Here is a 15,764-nt window from a genome sequence, read left to right as displayed (position 1 = left end):
GAGCTCATAAATAACACAATGAAACCTATAGTGAGTAATTCCCAAAGACAAATAAAAGCCTATTTGTAATGCTGAAGTTGACAGCTGTCTAAAAAATGCTGTCAGGCACACTTTAACTATAATTTAACTATAACTATAATTATATAACTATAAAATTTAACTTTAACTATAATTCTGGTATTTACTATGCTGATTTCAGGTGGCAATTCTGCCTGGTGAAAGGGATTGTTTAATACTATGTTTTCACATAGCTTGGTTGAAAAATACCATATTTACCATAGTTTTAGCAGATCCTTTGGACTTCAGCATTCTGTACAAATTTCTGTTTTCAGAAAATTTTTAGAAGAAAGTTTATGTCTATTAGCTAGCAACTCTTATTGATACTCAGAAAATTATATACGGATTACATTTAAGCTTTTCAGCTGAATAATTTGAAAACAGTGCAAACATCATGGTAAATTTCACCACTGCTCCAAGTACAAAATTGGTGGGGTGATATTCTATGGCATTAGGGCATAAGGAGCTCAAAACCATGAGTACATGGAAGTTCAAGAATTAACTGGAAAAAAGAATTCAAGAATTAACTGGAGGAAAAAAAAGCAGTATATAATAAATCTTATTTTGCAGCTTGCTAAGACATTATCGACAGACTAGTTTTTCTGCTTTTATTTTTGGTTGTTGTTGGTTTTTTTTCTTATCTTTTCTCATAGCCATGCAAATATAAAAAGAAAATTACCACTTTCTATTCCGAAGTCAGCAAACGCAAGTTCTGAACCTTTACTGGTTATAAGCAATTCTCCATTCAAAGTAAAGATAATTGATTTGTCATCCAAGTTTATCATGCAACCAACCACATCTCCTGGTTGCCAACTTCGTCCAAAGAATCCACTGCCTTGATGCCAACGCTGGCCCTAAATAAAAACAAACAAACAAACAAACAAGTAGATAAACACCATGCTAAAATTCAAAAATAACATGCATTTTCAGAAAAGAGAAATCTGAAAAAAAATGTAGGTACTAATCAGTCAAGAAAATAATTATTTTATAGATGGCTAAAATTAACAAGCATAACATTCTAAGTGAATAAAGCATTATAATTCATTTATAGCAAACAACTTGTTCTCAATGATCCAGTTAAACAATGGTAAAATTCTACCCTTAATTTTTGTTTTTCTTACTCTTTTTTACCTTCCAGGATCTCAAACTAATTCACAAGCAGTACTAACTTTCATGTAATTAAATTAGTATATTAGTTATTTCATATAGCGAACCAAAGGCACCCTAACTTCAGTAATATGCAAATAACAATTTAGAACCTGGATAATAATCAATGCTCACTGGACTCCACTTCTTACATGCAGTGTCATTATCATCCTTCTGGTCCTTTAATAAACAACGTGCAAAAAGCAAAAAAGACAGAAAGGGAAAACACAACTGTGGTTCCCTCTTCCAGTTGTTGAAGAAACTTCTGTTTTATTTCTGTGAATTTTTGTTTTATTTTTGTGAATTACCACTTAAAAAAAAAAAGGAAGCGAATGGTGAAGTTTCTTTATGCTTACAATAGACTTCCTTACTAAGGTGGTATATCCTAGCAAGATAGATATAAGACAACGCACCTTTGTTAACATAATTACAATGAGTAGAACCAAAACGCAGATACAATTCAGCAAAAATTCAAGCAAGAAAAAAAGCCCAGAGACATCTTTATATGAATGAAAAATATTCCCGTAGTTGAACTGGACTATACAGAGGAAACATATACTGTCATCTTCTGCCTAGCCTATTCATAGGTAAAAAATAATACAACGGTAAGAATGCACTGACTTTGCTTCCTTCAAAAACAAATGCTTGGTCATCAGCTCCCAGTTCTATGTCAGGTCGACAGCCTGGCCTGGCCCAGCCAACACGCATGTCTCCACCTGTCACAGCTTCAAATTCAAAGTACCACTTTCCAGACTTCACTGCATAAGACTGTTCGACTCTGAAAAAGCGTATCTTGTCAATGCTGACTTTTTCCGTTGTTTGATCAGCTGCAAAAATGAATAAATAAAAAAAAAATCACCATATTTCATAATCAGATGAAACTATAAATGCCACAGTTTAGTTTTTCATCTGTCCCAACTGTTTTCTGTCTCAGAAAACAGCCTTTATCTACCCTCGTAAGTTGAAGAGCCTTCATAGTAAACGTTAGAAGAGGAGGAAAAATAATCAGCATACAGATGCAGCATACGTGTAGACGTAGTGCTTAGTGACATGGTTTAATGGTGGACTTGGCAGTTCTAGGTTAAAGGTTGGAACAGATGATCTTAGATATCCTTTTCCAACCTAAATGATTCCACGACCCTATACAGCATGAATGACTATCCACTATTTATAATCAAAATATTTCAGTGACTATCACACTATGCAGAGCCACAAACATATAACTGACTGGAGAACACATTAGAAGTGTAAGATTACTATACACAACACAATCCAATGCAAAAAAATCCAATGAAACTTTAACTAAAGCTGCATGTTATCTATTTTATTAATAATATTAGTAAGATAAGCAATGTATGTAGCTTATATACTTAGGAATTTGGATTTAAAAAATATTTTTAAAGGCAAAGTAGCTTTACCTTTATTATATTAGAACTACTAATGAATTGCTCTTGAAACATTACAGCTGCAGTCTCTAAAAACAAGAACTGTAAAGTGAGGTATCTGATTATTTTTCCAATACTATCTTAGTTTTATATAAGCATAGATGTATTTCAAGCTCTTCATACATAATGAAGAAGCAGGAAAGAATGAACTGTCTCAGATCACAATTTCAGAACATTTTAAACAGTGATTTCCAAATGAAAATTAGTATGTCTACAGACACTACAGATTTTCTCCAATCTGAAAATCATGGAAACTGTAATTATTGTACAATCAGCTAAAACCAATCTTTAAAAAAAATGTATGTAAGTAACATACAAGACATTAAAAAAGTATATTTGCACCTTTCATTCAAGTCCACAGCAAAAATATATAGTATTAATTCATCCCTTGTATGTTTTGCCTATCTATTCCAGCGTCTTAATTTTTTTTTCCTAGCACTGAGGGGAAAAAAAAGGCCATGATTCCTACTGAATGTACATACCTATTTCTTGGTCAGGTGGCTCAACACTATAACCATAGCCTGCAAATGTTCTAACAGCTTCACGGAGGCTATCTCTGTTCGATTTTTTAGTACGTTCATCTAATAACGCATATGGCACTAGCCGAGGATTACGTTTGTTCTTAAGATCCTAAAAGGAGTTATAAAAAAGAACAAAAAGAAAATTTCATTTAAACATGACAAAGAATGCATATGAGACAGATTGTATTCTAAAGTAACGTTAGGATTACAAGAAAGAAACTATTGATGAAGAACAGTTCTGTGAATGAACAATTCTAAGTCAAAAGAATATTAAGCCCAATTGTTAAGGATGTTAAAAACCCAAAGACAAGAATGAAAGAGAAGTATGCAAATATATACTCTCATATCCTGCAGTTGCAGCCATGCAGCCATGCAGGCCTGATAATGTACTCAGACCTGCATAAGCAAAGCTTTTTTCCCTGCTCCTTCCACTTTTTCCTGACTTTCCAAAACATTCAGTATTTATCCTCTTATTTAACATTCCCAGCTGATGTTCTAGAACACACAATCTCATATTCTTTGCTTACTATAAATGTGTCTAAAAAGTCCATACCTGTTGAATGCCATAGGTCCATCCTTGCTTTATTCTGTCTTTTGCCCAGACGTTGTGTGCATTTTCTGCTAGTTTGTCAACTAGGAATTCTTGAGAAGGTAACAATTTCACTTCAGAAAGATCAAGAGGGGCAGGTTTATATCCATTTGACATCATGTAACTGTAAGTCAACAATGGAAAACAAAGAGAGGTAAGATATCCCACTGATGGTATTTAAATTCTATGTGGCATTCATAGAGTAAGGTTCACTTTCTCCCTCAACTTTTTCTGCTCTCCATTTCCTTTGCAAAAGTTCTACATTGCATTTGGTCATTAATTAGGACATTTTATGTATACACATAACATTTTTATGTATATACATTTTATGTATATACACTCTTCACTGTAGCAGTGTCTCATTTTCTGCCTTTATTGGGTTTATTTGCACACAAACTAATTAAATGTGACCTAGCTCTGTATGTCGGTACTCAAAACAGTTGCTGTGAAAATAAGAAACTGTTATTAATGACTACTCTTTAGTATTTGTCATTTAAATCTTTCAAGTGTTTTCTATTTTAAAGGTCTGTGTGATAACCTCTCATGAAATTATTTTTATGTATAAACCTTTTGCATTATGAAATACTGTGTTTCTGATGCAAGTGTGTAAAGATCGCATTACCATTTTTTCCACAGAACAAAGCATATTGTAACTGTTGTTCTTCCCACATTTCTACTGAGCAGTAGGTCTAGCAGTTTTTTAGCAGTAGGTATTAATCCTCCTTTTCAACCCTTTCACATAGTATATAGACCACTCTGCTCTTTTAGACGCGTGCTGACTCTTGCTCAAACCATGTAACTTCCATTTCTTAACAAGACTCAGAAAATGATATTAAGATCTTTTTTGTTCTGTTATTGAAGACAACAGTATGAAAACAGTATTATGATTGACTGCCTGCAGTATGAACCTCGGAAAAGGTTCTTTTCCCCTTTTTTTATTAAAGGCATCTAATGAATCCAGATTACCATCTTCCCTATCATAAAGTTATTTCCTTTACTACTCTGTTTAAAAAACTAACTGAATTTCTCATGGATAAAGGTGTTTGAGGAAGACAGTTTGTGGGATTATAAATGAATGTAAAATGGCAAGTATCCAAATCACTGTTCCTATCTTCAAGTTTTGTTGAAGAACAGGATTTTAACCTGTCCCAGGAGGACTGCAGAATCCCCACAGAAAAGGCTAAAATGTAGACATGATGCTCAATTCATTTTCACCACACTTGGGATGATTCCTACTGATTACTGATTATAGATCATACACCTATTTCAGCTCCCTGACTCAAATAAAAACTGAATTAAAAACCAATGGATTTCGTGCAATAATCTACACACGTACATTTCCAAGAAACATGCAACATTTTACAACTCTCTTTTTTTTTTTTTCTTGTATTTGCTTTCCAAGTTGTACAGACTTAAGAAAATCTTTAAAAAGATGTATTCATAACGTCTCTGGAAACACATACATGTTGAACAAACTTTTTCTTGGAGTGGAAAAAAGGAGAGGTGTAAATTGAAACTAGAAGTTATGGAGAAAGGCTATTTCAAGTAGATCAATTTACCATTCGTATATTATGCATACTCTGCTTTGCTGTGTGACAGAAAAGCACTGAAATGTTGCTTTCAACTTTGGAATATCTATTCTAAGACCTCACCACATTTACACCACATGCAATTTTATGTCTATGTGGCTATTTGTATCTCTCTGAATCACTCCAAAAGGTGATGTAATGCAGCAGTATTCACAGTCAACCACCATCACAGGCAGACAGGTAACATACCAACCAAGCACTCTGCAAGTCTACAAGGTTCATATAAAGGTTTGTTTGTTTGTTTGTTTTTAAAACAACATTACAATATTTTACCTAATACACTGGTGTTACAACTAATATATGATAGTTAGCATACGGTACATACTTTTTAGGAAGCTTGACTTTTTTAAGATCTTCTTCTGCTGCTGGATTAGCATGAACAATGTGACACCCAAGGGCCAAAAGGGTTCTACCAATACAGAAAAATGACAGTATTAAAGCACAATACTGTAGGGCTCACCCAGTTTTCTTTATCCTTGTTTTTAGTATAAATACACAGAACTACTGATATTTAAAAAGCAGTTAAGTCCCTCAAAATGATGGAATGTCAAAACCCAAATATTCTAAGTTATCAAAAAAAATTAAAAATAAATAAATAAAAACTACAACATGTAAACAGGTACAAATCTGTGCATTGAAAATCATGCCATTTTTATTAAAGCCAAAAGTGTTTGGTGTTGTTTTCTTCTTTGTATCTCTGTAGAGATAGGTGTTTCTAAATCTTTCTGAATGTGTTCCTGGAATTTCTAGCAAAATCAACAGAACACACTCTAAATGAGACATCCTAATGAGGTAGCATGTTTTTATATCTTACAATAATATAATATACTTGAATAAAAAATAAACAAACTTTTCTTTCAAATTCAAAGCTCACTTGAGAGTTTCAGTTGACATTTGCAGATTATAATTCTTCTCTGTCTCAGGTAATTTTGAGAATTCTACAAGACAAGGATGATGCCTTTTATTATCATCCCGTATCTGTAACGAAGCAACAGAAAAGAGCATTTTCCTAAGATTAGAATCAAGTCAGGATCTGACAATTATAAACTGAGTAAAGAATCAGTTAATTCTTTGAAATAAATAAAACAATACAATTCATCTTTACTCAATGACTGTTACGCATGATTATATAAATGAACATTTTTATTATTCATTTAAAATGTACACTATAAGTACTCTCCCATAACCAACAAAAAATAGAAAAAAATATAGCTATTTCATGGATTCTGCATAAATACATGAATCACATGAAAGCAAGCCTGCAAAATCAATGAAGATTTCTACTGAATGCCTGAACAATATATGGAGAAAGTCCTCAAAAACCCTGCTTCTGTTAGCAATAGAAGTGAATTTCCACATGGGACTTACTGCTTGGTATCCCTTTGATCACAATGTTAGAGTAACCAAAAAATCAGATGTGGAGTTACTCACTATTGGTTATGATTTTCAGTAGAATTCCATCTTGGTTTAATTAGGTTGTTTCTCAATGAATGTATTTATTCACATGATTCGTAATAGCTATAGTGTTAAAATATATGCCTTATTTATGGTGCAAATTTGTCTCCTAATTATTAGTTGTTATCATCAACTCCTAATAGCTAACATGATCATCTCTTATTAGTAATTTATTTTCTGTGTACGTGCTTATAAACCACCTCTAAATACTCTGCTAAAATTCCCAGTCCAAGTTTTCTGGTAGGACATTTAACCTAATATGACAGGACAGGACATTCAAAACATACCTTGCCATATGTCCAGCCCAGTTCTATTTTATTCATTCCCCACAGTTCATGGATATTTTCAGCTAGTTTGTCCCTGATCTTTTCAAGATGAAAAGGAAGAGCAATCTAAGAAAAGAACACAGCAATTCCACACATAAGAAAAGGTTTCAGTGTGACCAAACCCTGTAGATACAAGATGATCTAGTTTAGTTAAATACAGCAGAACACACAGATGATGAGTTGCTAAAAGAAAGGTGGCAAGCTACCTTAGTTTTTATATTGCTAATTTACATTTGTTGAGTCATATTTTCCTATCCCATAACGGCACACTTAACATACCTGACTGGTGTCTATAGGACAAGGGATAAAGGAAGCTTGGGAGAGGAATTGTGTTGTACCCAGCAAATCCCTCACTCCATCAGAATCTCTCTTGTATTCTTTCACTGGTTCCAGTTTCATCTTCTCTTTTGGAAGCAAGGCTTCATAGCAGGGAGCATAGCCAGCAGGAGGGAGAAATTTAAACTCTCCATGACGTCCACCCAATAAGAAACGAGCTCTGTGCAATTTTCAATGAAGAAATACTCTTAAATACTCAGCATATACTAATATTATAAATACGTCATTTAGAACCTTAAACATTTACTTGAAAACCATGTATAAAAATGGTGGTTTATTTCATGCGTTGATAAACACCAAAAAATTACCAAGCATTTCTACTAGCAGATGCTATTAATAACATCATCATCTACCAACTATTTTTGAGCATCTGTTTTAGCCAAAGCAAAAATAATTATCGATGCAGTGGTGTATTTTGAAAAAAATATATTCCTTATTTAAAATCAAATGCCTGTAAGTTTAGTGAAATTTCTAATGCATTTAAATGATTGGGAAAATCTAACTTAATTTGGACTGGTGCTCTAAAACTACCACAGGGACTATTTATACACTACTTTAAGTTTTTCATGTAACTTCTCAGTGGATTCATGCAGGCAGCTGGCACATAAGAATCCAATAAAACAGGATATGGTGAAACAAAAGGCCCTATAATCATAATACAGAAATCAAGCAAACAAAATTACACCAAATGCTACAACTGGGAATGAGTTTCAAACAAATAGCTCGGATCGCTGCTAAACCCCTAAAGTTTTCTGTTTCTCCTCAGACATATACCTTTCATATAAAAATAAGAGTATAGCAGGAAAAACAACAAAAACAAACACTATCTGACTTCATATTTGGATCCTTATATGTGCCAACATTGGAGGTAAACAATAACAAAAAAATCACCAATTGTTATCTCCAGGAAACAATCCACACATTTCTCATGATGGTGTGACCAGAAGTTTATACCATTTTTTACTTACACTTTTAGAAATACTGGAACTGTCAGACCAACATATTTCACTGACAGTAAAAGACTCCAGTAACATATTTAAAGAGAGGAGAAATAGCATGTCAAAAGTTTTCTCAAACTCACACATAAGTACAAGTCACAAATAACTGAAATGATTCAGTGTCCACAAGAAATGTATTATTATTGATTACTTCTACTAAGCTTATACTTTCTAATTTAATTTTATAAATACCTTGCTTTAAATATTTGAGTGTTCCCAAGGTAGCTAAATATCTGAGGAGACAACTTTGAGCTTAAAGCTCGTTATAGCAACTCTCCACACAGATTAAAATAATATTTTTTTTTTTTTTAAAAAAAAGGAGGTCAATTTCATTTTGAGACCTAGAATTCTAACTTTCTAAGTAGGCAAAAGCCAAAGAAAGAATTGAAAGGAAAAGACTTTCACACAATTCTTCCTTTGATGACTACGTTCTACTAAATAGCTCCTTGCTTCCTGCCAACTTGGTCAATTTTTCTGAGTTGTAGCAAACTATTCAATCCCATAGGGTCTTTATGATGGTATAATTACTGCCAAAACCTGTTTTCTCCTTGCTCTTCACTGCATTTCCCTAAGTCTCCACCCAAACTATAGAGTCCTAATTCTGCAGACTCTCTTTTGATAACGTGATTACTAAAGGAAGCTGTGGCTTTTTGTCTCATTTCAAAAGAAATGTTAATGTTTCTCTTTCATTTGGAAAGACACATTTTACATTTGACAGACCTTAAGCTTAAGAAGAACCCTCCTGAAAATCAAATATAATGCAATATAACTCCTAAAAGACAGTTAGAAATAGGTAAACATATTGATTTAGGTTAATTACTACTCTTTTTGCTTTGTTTTGGAATTGGACCATAAATACTTTTATAAAAACACTCTTCATACCTACACCTATTATTTCAGCAACTTGCTAGCAACTGTATTTACTTTTCCTAGCCTGAAGGACAGGCAACACTAAGGTAAATAGTCTTTTTCTTTCTACAGTGTCTACCTGTGAAAAACAAGACCCCAAGATAACAGCATTCAATGTACCTCATGTTTAATTACAAAAAGCACCAGGCACTTAAAGATGCTGATTTTTCATCTCAACATATACAGACTATCCAACTATTCATCTCAAGACATCGAACTTTAATAATATGTTAGACAGTTGATTTAAAGTTAGTCTAATTTCATTTCTCTGTCTCTGCTTTTACACATTTTTTTTTTAAACGGGATAAACAAATTGTTATAGAAGAAAAGAAATAAATCTCAATACACATCTGCTGTTTAAATTCCTTGATTATCTGAATAGCTATATTGTAGTACTACAAGCATAGCTGATAGCACCATTGGTAGAGGGAGAAAAAAAGGACAGATAGGGAGAAAATGCCTATGGTAAAAAAGAAGAATGAGAGACAGTGTGGATAAGCAGGTGCTGAAAAGGGTTAAGAAGGGAAAAACTGATGCTGGAATGATCAAAAAGACTCAGAATCAGAGACTGAGAAAAGTGAAAGAAAACAGGAAAAACCGGCATGCCACATGAGAAGCAGAAACACAAGTGTTTCCACCCAGTGCAGAACACTCTATTGATCAATTTGGGATTCCCATGTAATAACATTTCTCTGATATTAACAGACAAAAGACAACATATAACCTACTACTGCCATCAGCTACTATTAACTACAAGGGAGAACGTTCTCACAAAATAAACAAACAATGTTAAATAAGAATGAGGAAAACTAATCATATTGATTTAGGTGTTTTTCTTATAGGGAAAACATAATGAATGTTTTCAGACACCCTTGTACTAATGCAACTACATATTAGGGTCACTCCCAGAGAAAAAATGAAAACTTATCTATTACTTCCTTCAGTCTGTTTGGTCTCTGTTTATAATGTCATAATGTCATCTTGGGAGCATAAGCATGAAATGGTCAAAATATTCATGTGTTAATCACAGAAGGAAAAGACCACAGCCAGTTTTCAGATTCACTTCACCTCTGAGAAACAAAGATTTATTTTTTTTTCGAATGGCCAAATGTATGAAACATTTGTGACTTGTTTTTTCTTTGACTTATGAAAGCCACATACTGTCTTCTCTGGGTACACTGAACCCTCATTTTTCAAAAGTTACCATGTATAGAGGAAGCTCTCCTTTATATAAAAGTAAGCCAGCCCTTTTTTTCTTTCGCTCAATCACCAGAATCTCATATTCCTATCCTTATTATTTCTTCTAGGTTTGGCCATTTCTGGCAGCTATTGGCATCTAGACCATCAACATTTTTTCATAGTAAAATTTTTTCATAGCTTATACATATTTTATGCAGAAATCATGCTGAGCCTATAAAAGACAGAAAAATCTCAACTTTCTTACTGAAAAATTCTCCTTAATTATCTCTACATCTTTCCTTCCTACAGTTGTTGCCTGTCAGTATAAGCACTAAAGATGTTGTAGATGAACTGAATAGAAGTCAGTCATGTTATATCAAACAGTGCAAGGGCTAGTCTTTTGTTGTTTCATTGTCTCTATAATGTCAACAAATATATTTTGGTCACTTAAGTAGACTGACGCTTGCAGATTTTCTGAATGAATTAAAGTTAAGAAAACAATAGAAACCTGATAGAATTAAGTTTGTATTTCATTATTTTAGCTGTAAAACAGGTAAGGAATGGGCAATGACAGTAATAAGTTTCCAAAAATGCTCCTCATCAGCACTTTGAATTCACTACTGTGAATATGGTATCAGTTTTCCTGATGATTTAGTGTATTTTTTTAGCCTCCTGCTGAGAACGCTGTGTGAGAATTTTGATTAGTGTCAAATAAGGTGCTGTGTTTCTAATGTGCCTTTTTTCCACTGATAATTGGAATGAGACAAAATTAATTTCCCCTAGGTCACCAAATACCCATATAATAATGATTTTCAGACACTGTGACTTGGCCGGGTTGCTAATAGGCTCACATTTTACCCTTAAGTGAAATTATCCCTGAAAAATCAATACTTTCTTGCCTCCCTCCCTCCCAGCTGGTATTTGGGCAGACCTGAAACAACAAGACACAATCAATCATATATAAAATCAAATGACATTTTGTGTGACAAGACAGCTAAGAAAAGAACAATTAAGTAGCACTTACTTTACACCTGCTGATAAGCTTACAACAGGGAAGAAAAACCCTTCAGTACAGAAGTTCTCAAACATTCCTTGTACAGGCTGCCCATTAATGCGGAATGAAATGCTGGGCACACCTAAATCCAAGCAGCAGCTAACCACATCATCAGATGACAACAAATGCTGATTGACAGATGCTACAGCCCTGGGTACTCGACCTAGGATGAAAATATTTAAATAATGAGAATTTAAAGACTCTCAAACATTTAACAATGAAGTAATAAATACATTTCCTCAAAAACACCATCAAGGTTTTGTTCTCAGTCACAGAAACATGATCTTGTCCTCATCTGTTTTATGAATGCATCTGATTTTAAAAACAGACAATGAGTTAATATTGTTCAAACTGATATGTGACAGAACAGTGCACGAACTGAGCAACTCACTCAAGACCTCTGACACTGTTCACAAAACAGAAACATGCTCAGCTGAAGTCATGTGAATTCACACTGTAGCCTTATGTAAGAGCACTGAGGCACAGCAAATAATGCCCTCTGCCTAACACTTATATACCTTTTTTTTTTTCTTTTTAATTACTTGTGAAATAACAGATTTACATATCTAACAGAGCAAATTCCATTTGTGGATGAATCAGAAAAGGATGAGGCTTCTACCAATAACAACAAGCCCAGAACTCATCAGATCTCTAAGCCCTCCCATGTATTCTCCAGTTTCATCTACATTCTATACAAAGCTTTCTATATGAAAGATCTTCATCAGTTAAGATTCTTACATATCTTAGGTACAAATCTTATTTGCCAGATCACTTCCACCACTTTATGGAATTACGTAAGTAGAATAAGTTATGTACAATCTTAGAGAAATTCTAGCAACTGTTTCACTTCTTACTGCTTTTCTTTCTCCGTTCATTGCTTTCAAAGATAGTAGGTGATGTAATTTAGTAATTAAATAATTTTGTATTTTATAGCCTTATGCAATATTTCTTTACTGAAATATTACTTATTTAGAGAGTATTTTAGGAACTGTAAGAAAGCAAAAATGACAACCATCAGCATTTCCTGTGTTGCTATTTGATTCTTAGAATTAGCCACTTGCACTTTCCTGGTTGTTTCTACAGCAACATACATTAACATGGTCAACAGGTACTCTGCTGTACCATACCTATTTGTTTACAAAAAGTATACTGCAGTTCTCTTTTGTATAAAGTTTTAGGGGAGGCAGACCAGAAAAAAAGGTCAGTCTTTCTCTTATCTCCAAAGACTGCTTTCCAGCTAACTCTGCACCCCACAGGGCCCTAACTAATCCCTCTCTAAAGCACCCTAAAAAGTTTCTTCTCCTATTTTCTACTTTTTCTTCAGCAATTTTTCTAACACATGCATTATTACAAAAATTAGTTGAACTGCAACACCTCAGATGAGCCTTCCTGTCAATGCTTTTTGCTCTTCTATAGCTCTTACTCAGATCTAGCCGACTGCATGTGCAGTCAAGTCCATTTTGTTAACTCACCCCACCAACATTGTTAATCTGCTTGAACAAAGAACAGTTAATGAGACCACAAGTTTAATGTCACTGTTCCTTAGGTGACCACAAAATATGCATTTGCTGCTATCCATTACCCCTCTTCTTTATAAATGGCAAGTTTAATCTGCAATACAAATTGAGTCTCCCATATTATTACACACATTAAAAAGAATTTATAGAGACTGTATTTTTTCTGCTAAGTCTGTTTTAGATAATGTTTTTGATGAACACTATTTTTTTCAAACAGCCTAACAACTACAGGTTTTCAGTTTGATGTTATACCACTGAAATTTATCTTCTAAAAGCAACAGAAGTTGGTAATACATTGCAGTAGTTCTTAGTTCTAATTGACAGAACTATCTTTTATGAAATAATTTACCAAACTCTAAATTCATATTAAACATATCAATAACATATCGATAATAATAATTTCATTTAACATCAATTGTAGTTGCAAAGTGAAAGAATACTGCTACATGTAGATCCAAATACAATGAATTTGTCTAAGATCAGTGTATCCACTGATTTTTAACAGATACATTAAAGTCAGTATTGATCTAGATCTAGAAAATATCACATTTTGATCAAAATCATAAAGACAAAAACTATCTGCTAAACAGTCCAGTTGGCATAGGTCGATATTGACTAAAATCTCAGACAAGCAGTATGACCTATAACTTCATGGTAACCTTAAGTTCTGAATACAGCTCTCTATAAATCAGTACACGGTATATGCAACAGATGCATATATATACCTACTGGTACTGAAAGCAGAGGTTGGTAATCCCTGAATGCGAGAATCCCTGAATAGAAGTGGAACTGAGCAAAGTACTTACCAGACCACAGATGAAGGCCATCAAAACCGTAAGAGTATAGGTCATCGCCAACACCATTGCCACCCCATCCTTCTCCTCCTCCAGGATAGGGAGCATAACCTGAAGTAGAAGCCCATCCAACTCGTAAATGTGTGGGTTCTGCCGTCAAGAATGGATCAACCTGATCAATTATTAATTCAAAGTACCACTTCTTGTATTGTGCAGAGCCCTCAGCAACACCCAAAAATATGTTCGGCCTTATGCTAAAAAAGAAAATATAATCCAGTTAGTGTAAAACATAAAATGTGGCATATGGGTTATATTGCTGTAAAATAGTCAAATTCACTTTGCAAATACGATACAAGTGATACCAGCCATAGGACTAGAGGGAATGGCCTCAAGTTGCACCAGGGGAGGTTCAGGTTGGAAATCGGGAGACATTTCTTCATCTGCTCAAGGGAAGGAAGGCTCTGCAGGAGGATCTGGATAGGCTGGAGCGATGGGCTGAGGTCAACTGCATGAAGTTCAACAAAGCCAAGTGCCGGGTCCTGCATCTGGGGCACAACAACCCCAAGCAGCGCTACAGGCTGGGAGATGAGTGGTTGGAAAGCTGCCTGGCAGAGAAGGACCTGGGAATACTGGTTGATAGACAGCTGAATATGAGCCAGCAGTGTGCTCAGGTGGCCAAGAAGGCCAACAGCATCCTGGCTTGTATAAGAAGCAGTGTGGCCAGCAGGTCTAGGGAGGTGATTGTCCCCCTGCACTCAGCTCTGGTGAGGCCGCACCTCGAGTACTGTGTTCAGTTTTGGGCCCCTCGCTACAAGAAGGACATGGAAGTGCTTGAGAGAGTCCAGAGAAGGGCAACGAAGCTGGTGTGGGGTCTGGAGAACAAGTCTTACCAGGAGCAGCTGAGGGAGCTGGGGTTGTTTAGCCTGGAGAAGAGGAGGCTCAGGGGAGACCTCATCGCTCTCTATAGGTACCTTAAAGGAGGCTGTAAAGAGGTGGGGGTTGGTCTATTCTCCCACGTGCCTGGTGACAGGATGAGGGGGAATGGGCTAAAGTTACGCCAGGGGAGGTTTAGGTTGGATGTTAGGAAGAACTTCTTTACTGAAAGGGTTGTTAGGCATTGGAATGGGCTGCCCAGGGAGGTGGTTGAGTCGCCATCCCTGGAGGTCTTTAAAAGACGTTTAGATGTAGCCCTTAGTGATATGGTTTAGTGGAGGTCTTGTTAGTGTTAGGACATAGGTTGGACTAGATGATCTTGGAGGTCTCTTCCAACCTAGACGATTCTGTGATTCTTCTCAGAAAGAGTAGTCAGACATTGGAACGGGTTGCCCAGGGAGGTGGTGGAGTCACCGTACCTGGGGGTGTTTAAGGAAAGTTTGGATGTGGTGCTTAGGGACATGGTTTAGTGGGTGATATTGGTGGTAGGGGGATGGTTGGACCAGATGATCTTGGAGGGCTTTTCCAACCTTAAGGATTCTATAAGCGTAGATGTCCACATTTTGCTTATAGTATTTAATTTGAGATAGGGACCCATTTTGTGACTTCATAAAGCTGCTGCAGAATTATCTCCTAAGGCATATGGTTCCATGCTTTGAAAAATTTATAGTTAAAAGATGAATAACAAGATCATAAAAAAAAAATAGGAGTTAGGCTGCTAGGAAATCAAATGCCTCTTAAATCATAAAGTATCTCACACAACGTTTACATGCTCCATAATAATTATTAGATAGAGCCATACTCTGCTTTGAATGAGAAGTAAGCAATTTTTACCTTTCCAATTAATGTCAATACAGATCTTACTATTATTAACAATTCCTACTTGACCACAGTTTCCAGAGTAATTGCCATATTT

General features: G+C 35.0%; 1 protein-coding gene across 11 annotated transcripts in view; it reads right to left on the bottom strand.

Moving 5' to 3' along the window:
- The window catches only part of RYR3 (ryanodine receptor 3), a 234,166-nt gene that overhangs the window by 124,819 nt on the left and 93,583 nt on the right, over nt 1-15,764 (bottom strand). For all 11 annotated transcript variants that reach the window (XM_066997687.1, XM_066997680.1, XM_066997684.1 and 8 more), the window contains exons 18-27: nt 13,928-14,169; nt 11,575-11,767; nt 7,408-7,624; nt 7,090-7,194; nt 6,222-6,325; nt 5,673-5,756; nt 3,723-3,882; nt 3,131-3,278; nt 1,825-2,030; nt 737-911 (exon numbers count right to left, since the gene is read on the bottom strand). In XM_066997687.1, the coding sequence (XP_066853788.1) occupies nt 737-911; nt 1,825-2,030; nt 3,131-3,278; nt 3,723-3,882; nt 5,673-5,756; nt 6,222-6,325; nt 7,090-7,194; nt 7,408-7,624; nt 11,575-11,767; nt 13,928-14,169 (1,634 nt within the window). The remainder of the gene's footprint in view (nt 1-736; nt 912-1,824; nt 2,031-3,130; nt 3,279-3,722; nt 3,883-5,672; nt 5,757-6,221; nt 6,326-7,089; nt 7,195-7,407; nt 7,625-11,574; nt 11,768-13,927; nt 14,170-15,764) is intronic.

The sequence above is a fragment of the Anser cygnoides genome, chromosome 5 (genome assembly GCF_040182565.1).
Source record: "Anser cygnoides isolate HZ-2024a breed goose chromosome 5, Taihu_goose_T2T_genome, whole genome shotgun sequence".
Lineage (NCBI taxonomy): Eukaryota > Metazoa > Chordata > Aves > Anseriformes > Anatidae > Anser > Anser cygnoides.
The sequence above is the reverse complement of the archived record's forward strand: the minus strand, read 5'-3'. Positions and strand labels throughout refer to the sequence as shown.